This window comes from Myotis nattereri (assembly GCF_964212035.1).
Source record: "Myotis nattereri genome assembly, chromosome: 7".
Classification (NCBI taxonomy): Eukaryota; Metazoa; Chordata; class Mammalia; order Chiroptera; family Vespertilionidae; genus Myotis; species Myotis nattereri.
In genome coordinates this window covers 81,936,891-81,957,270 of record NC_138082.1, presented here as the reverse complement: position 1 = coordinate 81,957,270, position 20,380 = coordinate 81,936,891, and the positions used below count along the sequence as shown (strand labels likewise).

Sequence of the window (20,380 nt, the reverse complement as noted above, 5' to 3'; positions counted from 1 at the left end):
TAGATAAAAGACTTAAATGTAAGTTATGAAACCATAAAAAAATCCTAGAAGAAAGAAACCATAGGCAACAAAATCTGAGATATCTCTCGCAGCTATATGTTACCGATACAGCTCCTAGGGCAAAGGAAATTGAGGAGAAAATAAACAATGGCACTACATCAAAATAAAAATCTTCTGCATTGCAAAAGAAACCAGCAACAAAGATTTGACAATGGCCCTAACCGGTTTGGCTCAGTGGATAGAGCGTCAGCCTGCAGACTCAAGGGTCCCAGGTTCGATTCCGGTCAAGGGCATGTACCTTGGTTGCGGGCACATCCCCAGTAGGGGGTGTGCAGGAGGCAGCTGATCGATGTTTCTCTCTCATTGATGTTTCTAACTCTCTATCCCTCTCCCGTCCTCCCTGTAAAAAATCAATAAAATATATAAAAAAAGAAAAATTTGACGATGAAACATCTGAAAATGTCCAAAATATATAAGAAACTGATACAACTTAACAAAAGGACAAACAATCCAATTGAAAAATGGGCCAAGGACCTAAATAGACACATCTCCAAAGGAGACATACAGATGGCCAAGAGACATATGAAAAATTTCTCAAAGTCACTAATCATCAAAGAGATGCCTATTAAAATGACAATGAGGTATCACCTCACACCTGTCAGAATGGCTATCATCAACAAATCAAGAAATGGCAAGTGCTGGTGAGGATGTGGAGAAAAGGGAACCCTAGTACACTGTTGGTGGGCATGCAGACTGGTGCAGCCACTATGGAAAACAGTATGGAGTTTCCTCAAAAAACTGAAAATGGAATTCCCATTTGACCCTGTGATCCCACTTCTAGGAATATATTCTAAGAAACCTGAAATACAATCAGAAAGAAAGTGTGCATCCCTATGTTCATAGAAGCACAAGATACAATAGCTAAGATCTGGAAAGAGCCCAAATGCCCATCAGTAGATGAGTGGATAAAAAAGCTGTGGTACATTTACACCATGGAAGACTATGCAGCAGTAAAAAAGAAAAATCTTTTACCCTTTCAGACAGCATGCGGGGACCTGGAGAGTATTATGCTGAGTGAGATAAGCCAATCAGAGAAAGAAAAGTGTCACATGAGCTCACTTATATGTGGAATCTAATGAACAAAATAAACTAATGCTCCGAGTGGATCCAGAGACATAGAAGCATGGAACAGAGTGCAGAATCTTAGAGGGAAGGTGGGGCAGGGTGGGTGGGTGCGAAGAGATCAACCAAAGAACTTGTATGCATATATGCATAACCCATGACACAGATAATAGGGTGGTGAGGGCCTGGGTTGGGGCTTGGGGGGTGAGCTAGAAGAGGTCAATGGGGGACCCAGGGGGACATATGTAATACTTTCAATAAGAAATATTTTTTAAAATAAATAAAAGAACTTTGATTCAGGAACTACATAAACTAATACTAATAATGCATGCTCTATTCAGAAGAACAATTAACTCACTATATAGACTTTTGAAAAAGCCAATTTTTATTCTTATTAATTTATCTTTTTGAAATATATAAAAGTAGATAAAATACTCACAAATTCTGTTTACACATATTTAATTGAAAGTAACCTAGATATATAAATAGCTATATACATACTTAGAAATATTTACTTTTAACCAAAATTAAATAAATGATCCATAATATAAATAAGCTTAACATATAATGATATCTATAATCATAACAAACTACTACTAAATTAAACATTGAATAATAATGATTTAATATATCAACTAAATATTAATATTCTAACAAATTTATTTTTAAAATTATTTAGAATTGTGGGAAATGTAGGCTTTAGATCAAAGTTAAAATTTAAAATATAAAAATATTAGGATGAAATAATGTAGTTTACATAAAATTACAATCATAAGAAGACTGGAGGAGAAAAGTGTATTCTTTTTTATTTTTTAGAATTACTTTAAGAAAAATCACTTTTGAAAATGAGAATTAAACATTAAAATATTTGTATTGCAAAACCACCACTCTCTATAATGAAAATATCCTGAAAGCACAAATGTACCTTTTATGGTCTCTAATTAATGGTTTTCAACTATCCACTGATTGTGTAAGAGAGCAAAGTGTTGGAAAATTTTACTAGTTTTGTTTAGCAAGATACTTCAAACAGATAAATATATTCTCAGTTAAAGGGGAAGTTCTCAAAGTTAGCTAAGCATGAAGTATTTATAGCTAAGCATCAAGGTGCTTCCTGCCTGCCAGCGGCCAGGTTCTCGTCTTGTCATTTCTCACTTTCTGGGCACATTGATTTTAAGTGGAATCCTCTAGCATGTCAGGGGAGGGAGAGAGAGTAGAGGTCATCATTGTTGACATGCATTACTCTTAAGGCTGTAAATTACTATACCATTTTGTAAATCCTCATACTATTTTCAGAGAGCCAACTTGGCACTCCATATCAAAACCTAAACAAATGCATATGTACACATATGGTTTGTCTAGGTATCTTTCAACATCTATAAATATATTATTGTGGGAATTATTATAAATAAAAATAAGTATTTAGGCATAATTATGTTACATCTGAATAAATTATAATATTAAAATTTTAGAAATAACTTTATGATGATTAAAATACAGTGTTTATTTACTTATTCCATCAAGTATATTTACTTGATGGAATGTTGCACAACTATTAAAATCACATTTAAGAATGATATATCCCTGGCCAGTGTCACTCAGTGGTTGAGCATCGACTCATGAACCAGGAGGTTATACTTCGATTCCAGGTCAGGCACATACTTGGGTTGCAGGTTTTAATTTCAGTAGGGGATGTGCAGGAGGCAGCCAATCAATGATTGTCATCATTGATGTTTCTATCTCTCTCTCCCTCTTCCTTCTCTCTCTACAATCTATGAAGACATATTAAAAAAATATTATATATAAAGATTATGCAAAGCACAGATTCTCTGAACTGCACCCATAATAGATACAAATGTTTCTAGTTCAATGAAACCTTTGCTGCACCCACAATAGATACAAATGTTTCTACTTCAATGAAACCTTCGCTATATTCTTCATATAGAAGAACAAAGAAAACACATCTGCTCTCTGAAGTTGTTCTGAACATTTCAGAAATAATGAGTTAGACTGCACATCAGGATGGTTTGACTAGAGGACTGAAAGTATTTCTTCCCAAGACTTAAATAAACTTCTGTTAGCAGCATAAATATATTGATTCCTACATATAACATCATCAGCCTCCCCCAATTCCACACTTTTTAAAAGATACTGTTTATCGTCATAAGTTTTTGAATAGGTTGTATATTTTGGAGCTGCATATAGTATAAAGATGTCTTATACATATTCCCCTATCATTGACTATATCTTAAGACATTCACAATTTCTTGAATACAAAAGACCATGATTTAAAAATTCGATGTCACAAAATCCAACACCCTTTCTTGATAAAAAACTCTCAGCAAGATAGGAATTGAGAGATCATACCTCAACATAATAAAAGCCATATATGACAAACCCACAGCCAACATCATACTCAATGGGCAAAAACTAAAACCATTCCCCCTAAGAACAGGAACAAGACAGGAATGCCCATTCTCACCACTCCTGTTTGACATAGCACTGGATGTACTAGCCATTGTGATCAGACAAGAAGAAATAAAAGGCATCCAAATTTGAAATGAAGAAGTAAAACTGTCCTTATTCGCAGATGACATGATACTGTACATAAAAAAACCCTAAAGACTCCATCAAAAAATTATTAGACTTAATAAATGAATTCGGCAATGTAGCAGGATACAAAATTAATGCCAAGAAATCTATGGCATTGCTATACACCAATAGTGAACTTACAGAAAGAGCGACTAAAAAAGCAATCCCATTTACCATCACACCAAAAAAATTAAGATACCTGGGAATTAACTTGACTAAAGGAGGTAAAAGACCTATATGTGGAAAAATACAGGACACTGAAAAAAGAGATAGAGGAAGACATAAACAGATGGAAGAACATACCGTGTTCATGGATTGGTAGAATCAACATCATTAAAATGTCCATACTACCTAAAGCAATCCATAGATTCAATGCACTCCCCATTAAAATACCAATGGCATATTTCACAGACCTAGAACAAACATTGCAAAAATTCATCTGGAATAAAAAAAAAGACTCCAAATAGCTGCAGTGATCCTGAGAAAGAAGAACAAAGGTAGGTGGGATCTCAATACCAGATATCAAGCTGTATTACAAAGCCACTGTTCTCAAAACAGCCTGGTACTGGCACAAGAACAGACATATAGATCAATGGAATAGAATAGAGAACCCAGAAATCGACCCAAACCACTATGCTCAATTAATATTTGACAAAGGAAGCATGAACATACAATGGAATCAAGACAGTCTCTTTAATAAATGGTGTTGGGAAAATTGGACAGATGAATGCAAAAAAGGAAACTAGACCACTAAATTACACCATACACAAAAATAAACTCAAAATGAATAAAGGACTTAAATATAAGACAGGAAACCATAAAAATACTAGAGGAATCCACAAGCAGCAAAATCTCAGACATATACCGACGCAATTTCTTCACCAATACATCTCCTAGGGCAGTGATGGAGAACCTTTTGAGCTCGGCGTGTCAGCATTTTGAAAAACCCTAACTTAACTCTGGTGCTGCATCACATATAGAATTTTTTTTTGATATTTGCAACCATAGTAAAACAAAGACTTATATTTTTGATATTTATTTTATATATTTAAATGCCATTTAACAAAGAAAAATCAACCAAAAAAATGAGTTCACGTGTCACCTCTGACACGCGTGTCATAGGTCATCATCACTGTCCTAGGGCAATGGAAACTAAAGTGAAAATAAACAAATGGGACCACATCAAAATAAAAAGCTTTTGCACAGCAAAGGAAACCATCAACAAAACAACAAGAAAGTCCACTGCATGGGAGAACATATTTGCCAATGTTATATCTCCAACATTTACAGGGAACTCATTCAACTTAACAAAAGGAAGATAAAAAACCCAATCAAAAAATGGGCAACAGACCTAAATAGATACTTTTTGAAAGAAGACAGCAGGAAGGCCAAGAGACATATGAAAACATTCTCAAAGTCATTTTTCATCTGAGAGATGCAAATCAAAACGACAATGCGGTACCATCTCACACCTGTCAGAATGTCTATCATCAACAAATCAACAAACAACTAGTGCTGGCGAGGATGCGGAGAAAAAGGAGCCCTCGTGCACTGCTGGTGGGAATGCAGACTGGTGCAGCCACTGTGGAAAACAGTATGGAGTTTCCTCAAAAAACTAAAAATGGAACTCCTATTTGACCTACTGATCCCACTTCTAGGAATATATCCCAAGAAACTAGAAACACCAATCAGAAAGGATACATGCACCCCTATGTTCATAGCGGCACAATTCACCATAGTTAAGATTTGGAAACAGCCTAAGTGTCCATCGGCAGATGAGTGGATTAAGAAACTGTGGTACATCTACACAATGGAATACTATGCTGTGGTAAAAAAGAAGGAATTCTTACCATTTTCAACAGCATGGATGGAACTGGAGAGCATTGTCCTAAGTGAAATACGCCAGTCAGAGGAAGATAAATATCACGTGATCTCACTCATTTATGGAATATAATAAACAACATAAACTGATGAACAAAAACAGATCCAGAGACAGAGAAGCATGGATCAGACCATCAAACCTCAGAGGGAAGTTAGAGGAGGGTGAGGGTAAGGGGAGAGAGCAACCAAAGGACTTGTATGCAGGCATATAAGCCTAACCAATGGACACAGACAACAGGGGGGTGAGGGCAAGAGTGGAGGAGAGTGGAGGACAGAAAGGGGGAATAAGGACACATATGTAATATCTTAATCAATAAAGAAATTTTTAAAAAATTCAATGTCACGGTCATTTGGAAGATTTGGAAAGTATGATTTATTTTGCAGGACAAATATCTCTGTGGTAGTTATATTAGCAAAACATCATTAGTTAGCAAAAGTGAACCAGGTAAAGCAATTTGCTAGTAAAGCTTTCTTCAGTTCAACACAGAAGGAAAACTTTCCTTAATCCCACCTGACTCATAAAACCATTTAAGAGATACTGAATCACCAAAATTTTTATTCTCATATCAATGTGTACATTTATTTAGAACATAGTCTACAATCTGTTTTTCAAACTTAATGATATACTATGAAAATTAACATACATTTCTACTATGGAAATTACATATCTTCCTAATTATTTATTACAGCTTTCATCAAAATTAAAGTTAAAACATTGTAGGGCATGGCTATAGGGTTAAGCCTCCGACTGACCTGTTGGCAAAGCCACAAACAAGTCCCAGCTTTGAGGGCACAGTCCACTTAGCATAATTAGGCTTGACCTTATGACACTCCCTAGATCTTATCTGGGCAGCTAATGGGCTGAAGGAGATGAAACAACTGCTGCCAAAAGAAGTGAAACTCACAAGAACATTGTAACTATGGTGACCACTACCTTGTTCACCTCTGGCTATAAAATAAAGGCTCAGCTTGCCTCTGGATCTCTCTCTGTGGATCAGCCAGGCACAGGAAGATCCACCTAGGTCCTAGACCCAGCTCATTTTCTCTGTCTGTCTTTTCTTCATTCTTCACCGCCCTCATTCAGGCTTATGGAACCCTTGGCTGAGCTGGCTCAGCACAAAACATGACACTTATTTTAATAGTGCAGACCTTAGATAAGTGTTTAATTTTAAGCTATTGACACAGATTTTGAGAATTCAAGGCACTGAGCTGTGCAAAATAAATATATATATATTGATAACGATAAAATGATGAGAATATACATAAGACTTGAAGGTTCTAACATAAAAGTATCCAATGTGTTTAGGGACCTTTTGCCACATTGATATTTACTCTATATTTTGTAGGTATGAAATTGATTCTTGATTAGTTAGTTTGTACAACTTTCATAGAAGATTCCAACTTACACACTATGCTTTATCTTTATAAATTGTCTCTTTAACTATGAGATTGTGATATTAATATATTTGAATTTAAAAGAAACTTGATTTCTCATGAACATTTGTAATTGACAATTAGTTTTAAATTGACTCATTAATCTTGTCATATTTGAACTACTACTTGTAAATTCAGTGACTTTTGGTAATTAGATAAACTGCATCAACTATGAACATTCACTTGAAGTTTAGAGAAAAACAAAACAAAACATCCCCCCTCTTTAGTTAAGGAGTCCATAAAAATATAACTGCACTATATTTTCTTATGTGGGTATACCATACTTTATTCAACTATTCAATTTCTGATGGGCATTTAGGTTGCTTCAAGTAATTAAAACTTTTATGATCCTTTGACAGTATTATTTGTACAAAATAGGTAATATGTATTTGTTCAATAAACAAACCAAACCAAAAAAAAACAAAAACAAAACAAAAAACAACACTCTAGATTTTCTATAGTCCTTGAAAGTAGAAGTTAGGTACTTTTCATTTATTAAATTCTAAATACCAAGGCCCTCAACTCATAGCACACTTTGTTTCTTGCTAAATTCTTTTGAATGTTGAAACTGTTTTGTGAGAAGGCACAGCTTGGATTATGGTTGTCAATTAGCATACCTTTTCCTAACGCAGCCAGAGTTGGGTATATAGCTGGACTCCCAGGCATTAACTGTAGGTTCAGAATGGCGACCAGAGTTGGGCCTTCATGAACATGATCTCAATGAAAACAAACCACAGAGGAAGCACTTACCTGCACAAGGAACATGGCTATGTGGTGAAACTCCCCACGGCCCCCTTGCTTAACAGGAACTGTCATAAAGAATTTGCTGCCATCTCTAGAAAACACGGGCTCCTCATTCTGAAATATAGAAGTGACATAACAATCTCACATGACATAGGAAATTCGGGCTGCCAACTATTGCTAAGGCATGCAGGGATTAGACCCATTTTTATTTTAGAACTAGAGGCCCGTTGCACGAAGATTCACGCAATAGGCCTTCCTTCCCCTGGCTACCGGCAACGGTTTTCCTCCAGCACCCAGGACCCAGGCCTTTGGTCTGGCCACAGCGGAGAAGCCAAGCCTCTTCAGTCTTTGCTTGGGCCGGAGCCTTCAGTCTTCGCTCGGTGCCTGTGTATGCAAATTAACCCACCATCTTTGTTTGATTAATTTGCTTACTCATCCTGATTGGCTGGTGGGCATAGCAGAGTGATGACCAATTTACATATTTCTTTTTTATTAGTGTAGATTTGTTTGGAAAATGGTCAAAAAGTGTATAATGATATATATCTTAAGTGAACTCAGTACATTGTGTGTAAGTGTGTGTTTGAGTGATGGGAAGGATGGGATGTTTCTTTAACACTGGATACATATGATTTACAGTTAAACTAAAGACAGTTTTTAAATTGGTTCAAAAAGAACTTTCATATCGTTTACATAAGATATGATTATGATTAGCAATTTATTCTTTAAAAATATGAAAAATATAAGCATCTTCACTAGTTCATCAAAATAATTTGTTTCTAATTTAGAAATTCTTATAATATACTTTTTAATATATTTTTCTGAAATCTTTCAGCAACTCTACGTATTTTAAGGTACATTTATAATGGTGTATACATAAATTTATTAAAAGTAAAAAAATAAAAAAACACAAAATAGAAAGGAATCTGTTGAAAAACATTTCATTCATATCCCCCCTCTATAAACCTACAGTTGATGATGTTTAAATTAAACTCTAGTGGCATGTTAAATTAAGAAAATTATTTTTTATAATTAAATTATGGAAACTACACATATAGATTGCTTTCTCTTGCTTCAGGGGAAACATTAAGAAAATGGATTTACCTGACTAAACATAGTGTTCTTTCTTATTGGATTACTGAAAGTGATTATACATATGGTGTAATGAAAGTCTTCGATATGATTTCCTCTCTAGGGCTTTAAATGGCTTACAGGCCCTTGGTAGATGATCTGGCCCTCCACTCTTTCTGATCTCATCTTCAATTCTCCTCTTTCCTCTTTGTACATGTGTCTTCTAAATAGCACCATTGTGCTATTTATCCCTTATCTGGCTCTTTCTCTTATCTTTCATACCACTGCTCTATTTCACCTTATCAGAGAGGGGTTTCCTGATGACCTTATGTAAAGGGTGATCAAGGAAGCCAGGTCATTGAACTCTACGTGAATCTCTTACATGTGTGGGTGTTTAAGTGCATAGCAGGTAATGTTCCTATAGAATGGAAGCTCCATGGTGCAGGAACCTGGTGTTCTCCATTGCTGTAGCTCCAGAACCTGGGACAGCAGCAGTCATAATTGTGCTTAATAATTATTTCCTGAATGAGTAAGTAAATTAATAAGTATTTTCATAATCTCAAGAGTCTCGTTCTATCTTTATTAGTAATAATATCCATTGATAAAAATATAAGAATAATATTTTACTTGTCTACTTCATGGACATTCATGAAAATATAAGATGATATACTATTATGTAAATAATTTAAAATCTGAAGTAACATACAATTCAAAGGTGGGGCAATTGCATTACTGGGTATATAATAAATACTTAAAAGGTACTTGAACTCTAAATCACACCTTTCAATTATGAGAGAATTTATATTTCATTACTTTCTCCTCTGGTATATTTGTTTCTCTCTTTTCTTTTGTAAATCTTATTTTTTGCTTAAACTCAGGAAACAAAATTTATTTCCAAATTTTTCTTGTTAGAGAGTATCTCCTAGTTAAGAAATCTCTTCTCAGAGATTCTAAACTTTTTATTCATCTTTTCATGGCTTGCAGTGCACTTTCTTAAATGCTTGACTTCTTTCACCAAGCAAGTAACAATTAAGGGGATTTTGCAATTTTGTCTTTTTTAGTTCTATTGTCTAGGACATAGTAGGTGTCCAAATCATAACAGATAATCCATGTGTACACAGATAATGTATGTGTACAATGGACAAATATATATATATATATATATATATATATATATATATATATATGATATTATAATACATATTAATGTGATATATATAACTCTATCACATTTAGACCAACCTATTAGCTCTTCCCTTACTCAACATTCTCCATTTGTGTTTTGCTTCAAAAACAAATTGCATTTTTTATACTATGGGAATATCTGAGCATTCTCCCTTTTTATATTAGCCCTCCAAATCTGGTGCCTTAAAAATGATTCAATAAAGACAGGTGAGGACTCTAATCTTTAATGCATAGTTGGGCTTAGAAAACTTCAGCATTAGATGATTTCTAGCTATGAACATAGCACTTTAGGCAGAATCCTCTCCTACAATTAAATAAAGAAAGTGGAGCCAACATCACTGTCAATCCTTATGACCTTAAGCAAGTCAGTGTTTATGACACACAGGGCAGTGAATTGGGAATACACTTTATCCCTGACCAAACAGTTTATATATTGGTTATCCCAACTGTAAGTCTTTTGAAGCTAGGGCAAACATGCCCGCTCTCTGCTCTTCCTACTCTCCAGAAAGCAAGCATATAATGATTATTATGCTTCACCTCATAACGACTGCCATTCTCATCCTTTAAATTTCATCAAATTCTCAGTATTCAATGAAATTTCCTTAAACTTCTGGAGAAAAAGCCAACTGTGACAAACTATCATTTGCATTTTCTTACTGAATAATTGATCACTGGTTTCTTTGCTTAAAAATAGTTTCTATTACACATTCATGAAATTGGTATTTAAAATGTAGATAACAAAATACCAAAAAAGCATATATTATGTTGTTGTATGTTAGACAATTATGAATGTCACTGGCAATAAAAATGATAGGAAAATAGGTTTAATACTTGTGACAATTCAGAATACACCAATATCCATATATTATTCTTTTTCATTGTTTTTATTTTCAGTATTTAAATTAATTTTGTGAGCCCTAGCTGGTTTGACTCAGTGGATAGAGCATCAGTCTGTGGACTCTAGGGTCCCGGGTTTGATTCCGATCAAGGGCATGTACCTTGGTTGCGGGCACATCCCCAGTGGGGAATGTGCAAGAGGCAGCTGATTGATGTTTCTCTCTCATCAATGTTTCTAACTCTCTATCCCTCTCTCTTCCTCTCTGTAAAATATCAATAAAATATATATTTAAAAAATTAATTTTGTGAGAGTCCATTATTGGCTATAAACATCAAGGTTTTTGAACCAATTTCATTTTGCATGTTGCCTAAGAATAAGCAACTGATATTAATATAGATAATAGATATACAATATATACTTATGCCTACATGTATATGATTCAACTAAGCAAAAGTTTAATCTATTTACACATTTTATTTATTTATTTAGCAAATATTTATTGAACTTTTCTTTTAACAAGACTCTATATTAGGCAATTGGTTTACAATGGAGAAAAAAAATGAATATCCTGCTTCTTCTTGTGAACTCAGTAAAAAATCGCAGAAATAATTGTGTATTACTCAAAAATTACACTTGACTTTAAAATAAATTTTATTGGGGGAAGTGATTTTGTTAGGATGGTTAGAGGAGGTGGCTTCTTAAGTAGGTGACTTAAGGTAAGGTTTGTAAAATGAGCAGCCTTTACATTAGAAAGTAGTTGGGGGACTTCTCTTCAGAAGAAATGGTTCTTATAAAGGCCTCATGAGTACAAGAGTTTATGTGTCTAGAATGAAGAAAACAATTGAAAGCATGGTAGGGCACAAAGCTGAAAATACTTTCAATGTAATTCCTTGTAGACTCTTTAAGAATGTTGGTTTTTTTCTGTAGAATAAAAGGATAGACAAAAATTGTTCCAGTTGTGAGAATGAAGTATGAGGGTGATTTGGGTGGTGATCAAATCTATATCTCAACAAGGTCATTGAGCCAGGCTGCAGTGTGAAGAGCGGATTGGCAGGTGCATTAGTTAAGGAAGTGCACCAATTAAGGAAGAACTGCAGTACCTGTGGTTTAATGCTGGGCAGTGTTCGTAAACTGTAGAAAAATAACGTGAGACCTTTGAAAGTAAAATCAAAGGTGTGGTGATGAGTATATGCAGGTAAGGTTGAGAAAGAATTTAAGAATAGATTTATGATTGTAATAGCTGGGTAACTATGTCTTTGAATTCTATGATAAGAAGGCATAAGACTGAATAGAAAAGAGATGTGTTCAGTTTGTACCTGTGAAGTATGCAATTACTTTTATAGATTTAGGAGGAAATGCCAAGCATGAGTGTAGATGTTTCAGAAATCAGGTAAGCAAGTTGGTTGGGCCTATACATTTGGAGGTCTCAGTGTATGGGTTGTAATTGAACCCATAGATATGGATGAGAACTAGGAAGAGAATTTAAAATAAAAGATGACTGTAAAGAACAAAACAAATAAAACAAACCAGCACTCCTCTTTGCAAAAAAAGTAGTGATGGAGTTAATAGTAAAATGGGTTCAGACATATGTGGATGATCTCCTTGGGTTTACTTCTGAAATGTCCAGTATGACCCCATGTCGTAGAGACATTTGGAACTTTTTCTATTGTGATCATTTAGATTCCAGATTCATTTGTGCCACAAACTAGAACTGTGGGCTAGGATACATCTAACAGAGGAAGTGCTCATATGAATATCTCCACAGAACCAATTTATTGGGCAATCTGAGCACTGTTAATGGTTTCTATTTTTTTTCTTTCATGTGCACGAAATTTTACTTAAATGAATGATCCCAAAAATGAATGATTGTTATTCTGCAACTATATCCTATAATAAACAGAAGCAATATTTTCATAAATATGCCATAAAAATGCTAAGTCATAAATATTTTCATGGAAAAGACTCAGTTAAACATGTAAAGCCTTAAAATTATATTTCTAAAATAACTTTGGAAAGGTATTGCATTACAAATGGGTGAACTGGATGTGCACAATGGACAAAATGTGACATAAAGAAACCAACTATACTATACCTGCTTGGAGAGCCACGTATCTGATGTCATCTCGTATTTCTGAAACAAAATTATTAACTTTATGAAGCTTCTAAAGAACAAAATGAGCATACATCAATTTAACAACCTTTACAGTGTTATTTCAGGCATTTTTTTCTCTCTTTCACATGGTGAAATACCAGGAATTAAACTGAATAAATAATTATGAAATTGGGATTAAATGATCATTTAATTATAAAGTCTTTTCTTTAGTGAACTCCTTCAGAATCCTCAGTAGTATACTACTAGGGTAATAGATCATTTTCCCGTTCTCTTCCTTTACCTCACTCAAGCTGTTTTGAACCACTAAACACTGTCTCTTTTCACCTCTAGGCATCATCAGGAGAGAAAATTATTAAGTCCTTCAAAAGAACTGGGCAAGTAGCCAGGAATAAAATTAAAAAGTAGACATTCTTTCAATATTCAATCACCTCTTTACCATATTCATACACATGTGTAATGACAAAAATGTTATGATCTTTTAAAATAATCTTGCAAAAAATAAAAACCAAAATCATATTTCAAAAAGAGAAATTAAATTAAATTAATCTCAAGATAACTATTTATAGGTAAAATAGTTCAGTATCACTGTTTACATGTAGTAATTTATTAAATATATTGTAGTTTTCTGGAAAATATTCTATAAGAAAAGTATGAATGAAGAAAAGATTCATTTATAAAATGTCAATTCAAAATTTTCTTCCTCTTGATTTCTCCTTATTTGAACCTCAGCAATAACCCGTCTTTACATTTAAAAAAAAAAAAACACCACAGAATAAAACATCAAATTTCACTGCCTATTAATATCACTGTTTTATTAGAATCCATGAGATTCCAAAATTTCACATGCAATTACTTATTTCATTTATAGTATAAAGTAAAATATTTTAACTCTATAAATGGAATTAAATACAGTAGGATACCAATAAGGTATCAAATCAATAATATGATAAGGTTCTGATGTCTATTTCTTTATTGAAGCATTTTAACATATATTTGTTCTTACCTGTATAAATTATTATCCAATAGAAAAGATGATAAGCTGGCTCCAACTAGAGTACATGCATTCCAATGATTTTTATTATTTTTCGCTAATTTTATAATTTATTTTATATTTTTAAATTTTAAACATATACAAAATTAAAGACCAGGGCATAATAATCTCCCATAGACCCTTAGCCCAGCTTCAAAAGTTATCAAAAATACAGCATCTTTTTATTTCATCAACCTCCCATACTTTACCATTAAATTATCTTAAAATAAGTCCCAAATATCATATCATTTTACCTGTAAATTCATCATTCATTTCTAATACATATCTTTAAATAGCAACAAGACAATTATCACACTTACCAAAATTAATAAATATCCAATAATATAGTCTAATATCCAGTCAATGCTCAATTTTCCTTGATCTCAAGAAATCTCTTCTTTTTTTTTACATTAAATTATTTATTTATTTTTATTTTATTTTTATTTTTAAAATTAATTCATTTTTAATCTTTATGGTTGAAAGTATTATACAGCTTCTCCTTTTCCTCCTATTAACCACTTCCAGCCCACTCCTGTCTCCCCACACTGAGGCCCTCACAACCCCATTGTCTCTGTGGCCATGGTTTATGAATATAAGCATACAAGTTCATTGGTTGATCTCTTCCCACCCACCCTCCCCTGCCTTCCCTCTGAGATTCAACAGTATTTTCATGCTTCTATATCTCTGGGTCTATTTTTCATCATCAGTTTATTTGGTTCATTAGATTCCACATGTGAGTGAGATCATGTAATACTTATCTTCCTCTGACTGGCTTATTATGCTCAGCATAATAAGCTCTAGGCCAGTGATGGTGAACCTTTTGAGCTCGGCGAGTCAGCATTTTGAAAAACCCTAACTTAACTCTGGTGCCGTGTCACATATAGAAATGTTTTGATATTTGCAACCATAGTAAAACAAAGACTTATATTTTTGATATTTATTTTATATATTTAAATGCCATTTAACAAAGAAAAATCAACCAAAAAAATGAGTTCGCGTGTCACCTCTGACATGCGTGTCATAGGTTTGCCATCACTGCTCTAGGCCATCTATGCTGTTGCAAATGGTAAGAGTTCTTTCTTTTTTATTGCCACATAGTATTCCATTGTGTAAATGTAGCATAGTTTTTTAATCCACTCAGTTGCTGATGGGCACTTAGGCTGTTTACAAATCTTAGCTATTATAAATTATGCTGCTATGGACATACGGGTGCATATACACACCGAGAGGAGACTCCATCTATGAATGGGACAATGACATTCAAGACCCAACAGCATCAGGAGAACCCAAATATCTTATGTAGGTTGCCTCTGTAGAACACCCAGCCCAGGAGACCTGAGAGCATGCACCACTGGGTCCCACAAAACATCTACTACATAAGACCAACCCCCAAACTCTGGGTGGCATAATAGTTTGATCTAATACATAGAAAATATTACAAAAGAACAGAAAAAATGGGGAGATAAAGAAACAATCCCCAAAGATTGGGGGGAAGGGGAGAGGAATCACTAGAAAAGAAACTAAAGGAAATGGAGGCAAGTAATTTGTCAGAGAAACAATTCAGAATAATGGTTATAACTACACTCAAATTTCTGGATCAGAAATACAGACAACTCAATGAGAATTATAAGGAGCTCAATGAGAAATTCACCAACATGAGTAAGAATCAAGTGCAAATGAAGAATAATACGGCTGTAATAAAGAACGCAATGGGAAGTTTCAACAGTATACTAGAAGAAGCTGAACACTGAATCAGCGAGTTAGAAAACAAGGTAGAAAAACACACAAGCAGAGATGCAGCTGGAAAAAAATTTAAAAGCAGGAGGAGAGTCTAAGGGAGCTTTGGGACAACATGAAATGAAAACATCCACATAATAAGGGATCCAGAAGGAGAAGAAGCTGAGCAAGGAATAGAAAGCTTGTTTGAAGAAATAATGACAGAAAACTTCCCTGACTTTGGGAAGAAAACAATTACACAAGTCCAAGAAACACAGAGAGTCCCAATCAAGATGAACCCAAAATGACGACACCAAGACACATCATAATTAAATTGGCAAAAGTAAAAGACAAAGAAAGAATCTTAAAGGCTGCAAAAGAGAGATAGAAAGTTACCTACAAGGGATCTCCCATTAGACTATCAAATGATTTCTCAACAGAAGCACATCAGGCCAGAAGGGAATGAAATGAATTATACAAAATGATGAAAATCAAGGGACTGAATCTAAGAATACTTTATCCAGCAAATCTATCATTCAAATTTGAAGGGGAAATCAGGAGCTTCACAGACAAAAAAGGGCTAAGGGAGTTTATTATCATCAAATCAGCAATTCAAGAAATGCTAAAGGGACTGTTTTGTTTTTAATTATTAAATTACAGTTGACCTATAATGCAGTTTCTTTCTTTGATTCTTTTCTCTATGGTATATCTTGTACTTGCACAGAGAAGCAATGAACTAAAGACTTAAGAGGTCCTTTACATAGATAGCTAGAATTCTTCTCTATATAGCTCCAAATTCTGCCAAATTTCAGCCACAATAGCCTCATACTCTAATTCTTCCTGTCTACTTGAAGCAGGGATACCACTGTGTCTTTCCTGGGCACCATCCCCATTGCACTGTGGTCTCAAAAATGTCACCAATGGGAAGTCATATTTATGCCCATCTTGTGTATTAACTTTATTTCACCATTTATTTTCTAATCCTCCTGATGTCCAACATCTGAAAATAGATTTTTAATATTTTTGTACAGTTTTATATTTGTTTACATCAGAGATGCTAGCCTGATAACATTTACTCCATCTTGTCCAAAGACAAAAATCCTGTCATTATATAATTGGGAATCCTTTACCAAGTACAAGTATATAACAATTTAAATGGATTACAGTATTTTCTCCACTAAGAACCTTAAAATTACACATACCAAATTTACTACAGTTAATAAAAACTGATTACAGAAATCTAAATACAACCTGATTTCAAAACACAGTATTTCCAAAACCATATTTTTACTATCTTCACTTAATTTAAGGAAAGAGATACTGTATGTTATTTTAGAAAAAGAATCTAAGCTATAAATAATTGAATTTTGAAATATGTTTAAAGAAAACATAAAAGAAACATTCTATATTCTCAAATTAATCAAAGTCAAAATATTAAAAGACTTCCCAAACTTGAGAATGACATTATCATGGCTTTGACTACCCTTTATACTACATAATAATCCTTAAAAAAAAACTTTATTGTTGAAAGTATTACATATGCCCCTCCCTCCACCCCCATTGACTTCTTCTAGCCTACTCCACCCCCTGCCCCAGGCCTTCACCACCCTATTGTCTGTGTCCATGGGTTATGCATATATGCATACAAGTTCTTTGATTGACCTATTCCTAGCCCCCTTCCCCCATCTTCCTTGGTACATTTACACAATGGAATACTATGCAGCTGTAAAAAAATAAAATAAAAATAAACTACATCATTTTAAGCGTACAAGAAAAGTTAATTATACTCACTCTACTACAAGCACCAGTTGTGGTCTCACAGACCGTGAGGATGGAAATGTTCTGAGGTCGGTTTAACCATCTGACCACCGTCTTGGTATTGCTTACCCATTTAACCATTGTGATATAATATTCTCTAGTTGGAAACAACATTAAAATTTACATTTAGAGCCAGAGAACTTGTATAGTACCAATAATATAAATTGTTATATGTAAGAATAACTTAAACACTATAGATATAAGAATATCACATCATAAGAACTTCTATTTATGTATATAAACACATCACTTTTTCAAATATTAACGTATATAAATACAAATACATGCCTATGTATGTATATATCTACATGTATGCAAACACATGTGCATATACTAATATATACATGCATCTAAAATATACAGAAAATCTGAGAATAAAACTAAAACTGAACGTTTTCCCAGAAAGGAAATCCTTGAAAAGATAAAAATAATCAAAATACTAGACATTTTTAAATAATTTTATCCTCTGCTTATAAGTAATAATCTATGTGCAAACTAAGTATACTTTTTCTAAGCTATATTATATTTTATTTTTTTAAATATAATCAATAATAAATTTAAAAGCAAAGCTTATTCTTGACAATTATTATTTATGCATGGCCTCCACGTTATTTCACTCTATGCAGAACTATGAATGGTTTGTTTTAGTGTTTGTCAGCTATGGGCAAAGGGCCAGTCTCAGTCTTATTCATAGTATTGTCTACAATATTTTTTCACTCGTATTTATTTAAAACTGAAGGAGAAGAGGGGGTTATTGAATATTTGCTACACTGAGTATACTAATTTGGGAGGCCCATGATGTCCTCAGGCTAGTTGTAGATTGGGAGTTTATATTTTTTCTTTATATTTCTTTCACTGTAGATTCTGTTTGGATGTTTACATAGTATATTACACAATTCCCAAGCCAAACAGAAGATAATGCAATTACCAAAATCGATCTATTAATAACAACAACAAAAAAAGCAACAATTTTCCAACCAATGTACCCAGTTTCAGAATAGATGAGATACTTCAGCAATGGCTTGAAAAGTGCCATCTGTGAGTATGAGCCTCAAATTAACCCACCTGGTTTTAATGTGACTTGGGGAAAAAAATCACCTGTGGGAGAAAAGCCTTGTGAGACAAATCACCTGTCCTTATACACATCTGGGTTAGACATTCAGCTACTTGAGTCTTATACTTCTAACATTACTGAGTACCTACTGCTTCCTCTAGCAAACCTGTTAGCCCATCAAAGTGAAGATGTCAGTAGTAGGGCAAGCATAACTTATCATACAGTGAAGCCTGCAATATTTTCTTCAACAATCTCTTCAAGACATTCGACAGCTTTCACAACCCAGCTGACTCCCACTTGAAAATTGCCTAGAAACTCAGTCCAATCGTTGTGGCAAGTTCCCCAAACAGAGTTAACAAGACCAGGCAACTTCAAATCAAATATGCAATAGTTTAGGATTCATCTTTGTCCAGATCAGTGTGTGTTGCAGTTCTTCAAAGAATTATGTCCTGTTCATTTTTTACTTTGTTTTGTTCAAAGTGATTTATTTTGCATGTTATTATACCTGGCAGCGTGACTACTAAAAAAGGGAAAATATAAGCATTAAACTTTAAAAGATTTATCTAGAAGATTTAACATGGAGAAAATGATGGTGGGTACTATAATCAATCAGGAAATACTGAATTCTGACAATATGTATTTATGATTAATTAGCATAAATGGTCTTTGAATTAAAGAAAAAATAATATAATGATTGTAAACAATTTACCAAATACCACACAATCAAGGTCACATTTATGGAAAACATACAAATAAAACTGCTTTACAGAATATAAGATAAAATAACATGAAAGGTTTTTAAAATAAATAATAACATCAGCAACAAAACAATTTAAATATTCTTTTTGAGTGTTTTCCCTTTTAAAGTAGCCCTCAAGTTATGGAGTGACAGGGCAAAATAACACTGTCACATTACTGGTATAAACTGAGAACAATGGGTCACAAAAATGGGATAACTAAAAAAATATTTCAAATAAGTACAATAATGTCACAGACACAGAGTAAGGAGAAACCAAAACCAAACCACTATCTCTACTCCTCAGCCTACAGATTTCTGAACATAAATGATAATCACATTCCCCCCAAAGATGTGACAAATACATAGCATGTGGAAAAATCTATATGATTCATTATCATAAAAATATATCCACAATAATTTAATTATTTAAAATCCATACCTGTAAATTCCAATAAAGATACTAAATGCTTGCAATACCGTAAGCTCATAGTGTAACAGTTTACAAAATGTTTCTTCTTCTTCAGATGAAATGAATTGTCTAACTTCCACTGGGCCTTAAGATATTCAAGAAGGGTCATTCATTATCTTAGTTCCTACCATGCTATAATCTGAAGAATCAACTCAGGCCATAATTCAAATACTAATAAAGATAAGAGTCTGGTTCAGCTGACTTGGCTCAGTGGTTGAGTGTTAACCTATGAACCAGGAGGTCACAGGTGGACTCCTGGTGATGGCAAATGCCTGAGTTGTAGGCTCAATCCCAGTAGGGGATGTGCAGAAGGCAGCCGGTCATGACTTTCTCATCATTGATGTTTCTATCTCTCCCTCTCTTTTCCTCTCTGAAATCAATAAAAATATATTTTTTAAAAAGTATAAAAGTCTGGACAGAATTAGCATTAAAGAAAAGTTGCATTCAGGATCTGAATTTGTTTGATAAAGGGTCTTTAGCTGATTCACTGATATATATTTTTAAATGATGGGAGTATGGGGAAAGGAATTGGAAAGATAAATTATGTCTTTCTCCAATAAACGTATCCTTATATTTTCTT

The 20,380-nt window shown here is 33.8% G+C and overlaps 1 protein-coding gene across 3 annotated transcripts in view; it reads right to left on the bottom strand.

The window, feature by feature from the left end:
* The window catches only part of DPP10 (dipeptidyl peptidase like 10), a 1,372,039-nt gene that overhangs the window by 53,727 nt on the left and 1,297,932 nt on the right, over positions 1-20,380 (bottom strand). For all 3 annotated transcript variants that reach the window (XM_081095341.1, XM_081095339.1, XM_081095340.1), the window contains exons 11-13: positions 17,512-17,635; positions 12,954-12,992; positions 7,777-7,884 (exon numbers count right to left, since the gene is read on the bottom strand). In XM_081095341.1, coding sequence (XP_080951467.1) covers positions 7,777-7,884; positions 12,954-12,992; positions 17,512-17,635 — 271 coding nt within the window. The remainder of the gene's footprint in view (positions 1-7,776; positions 7,885-12,953; positions 12,993-17,511; positions 17,636-20,380) is intronic.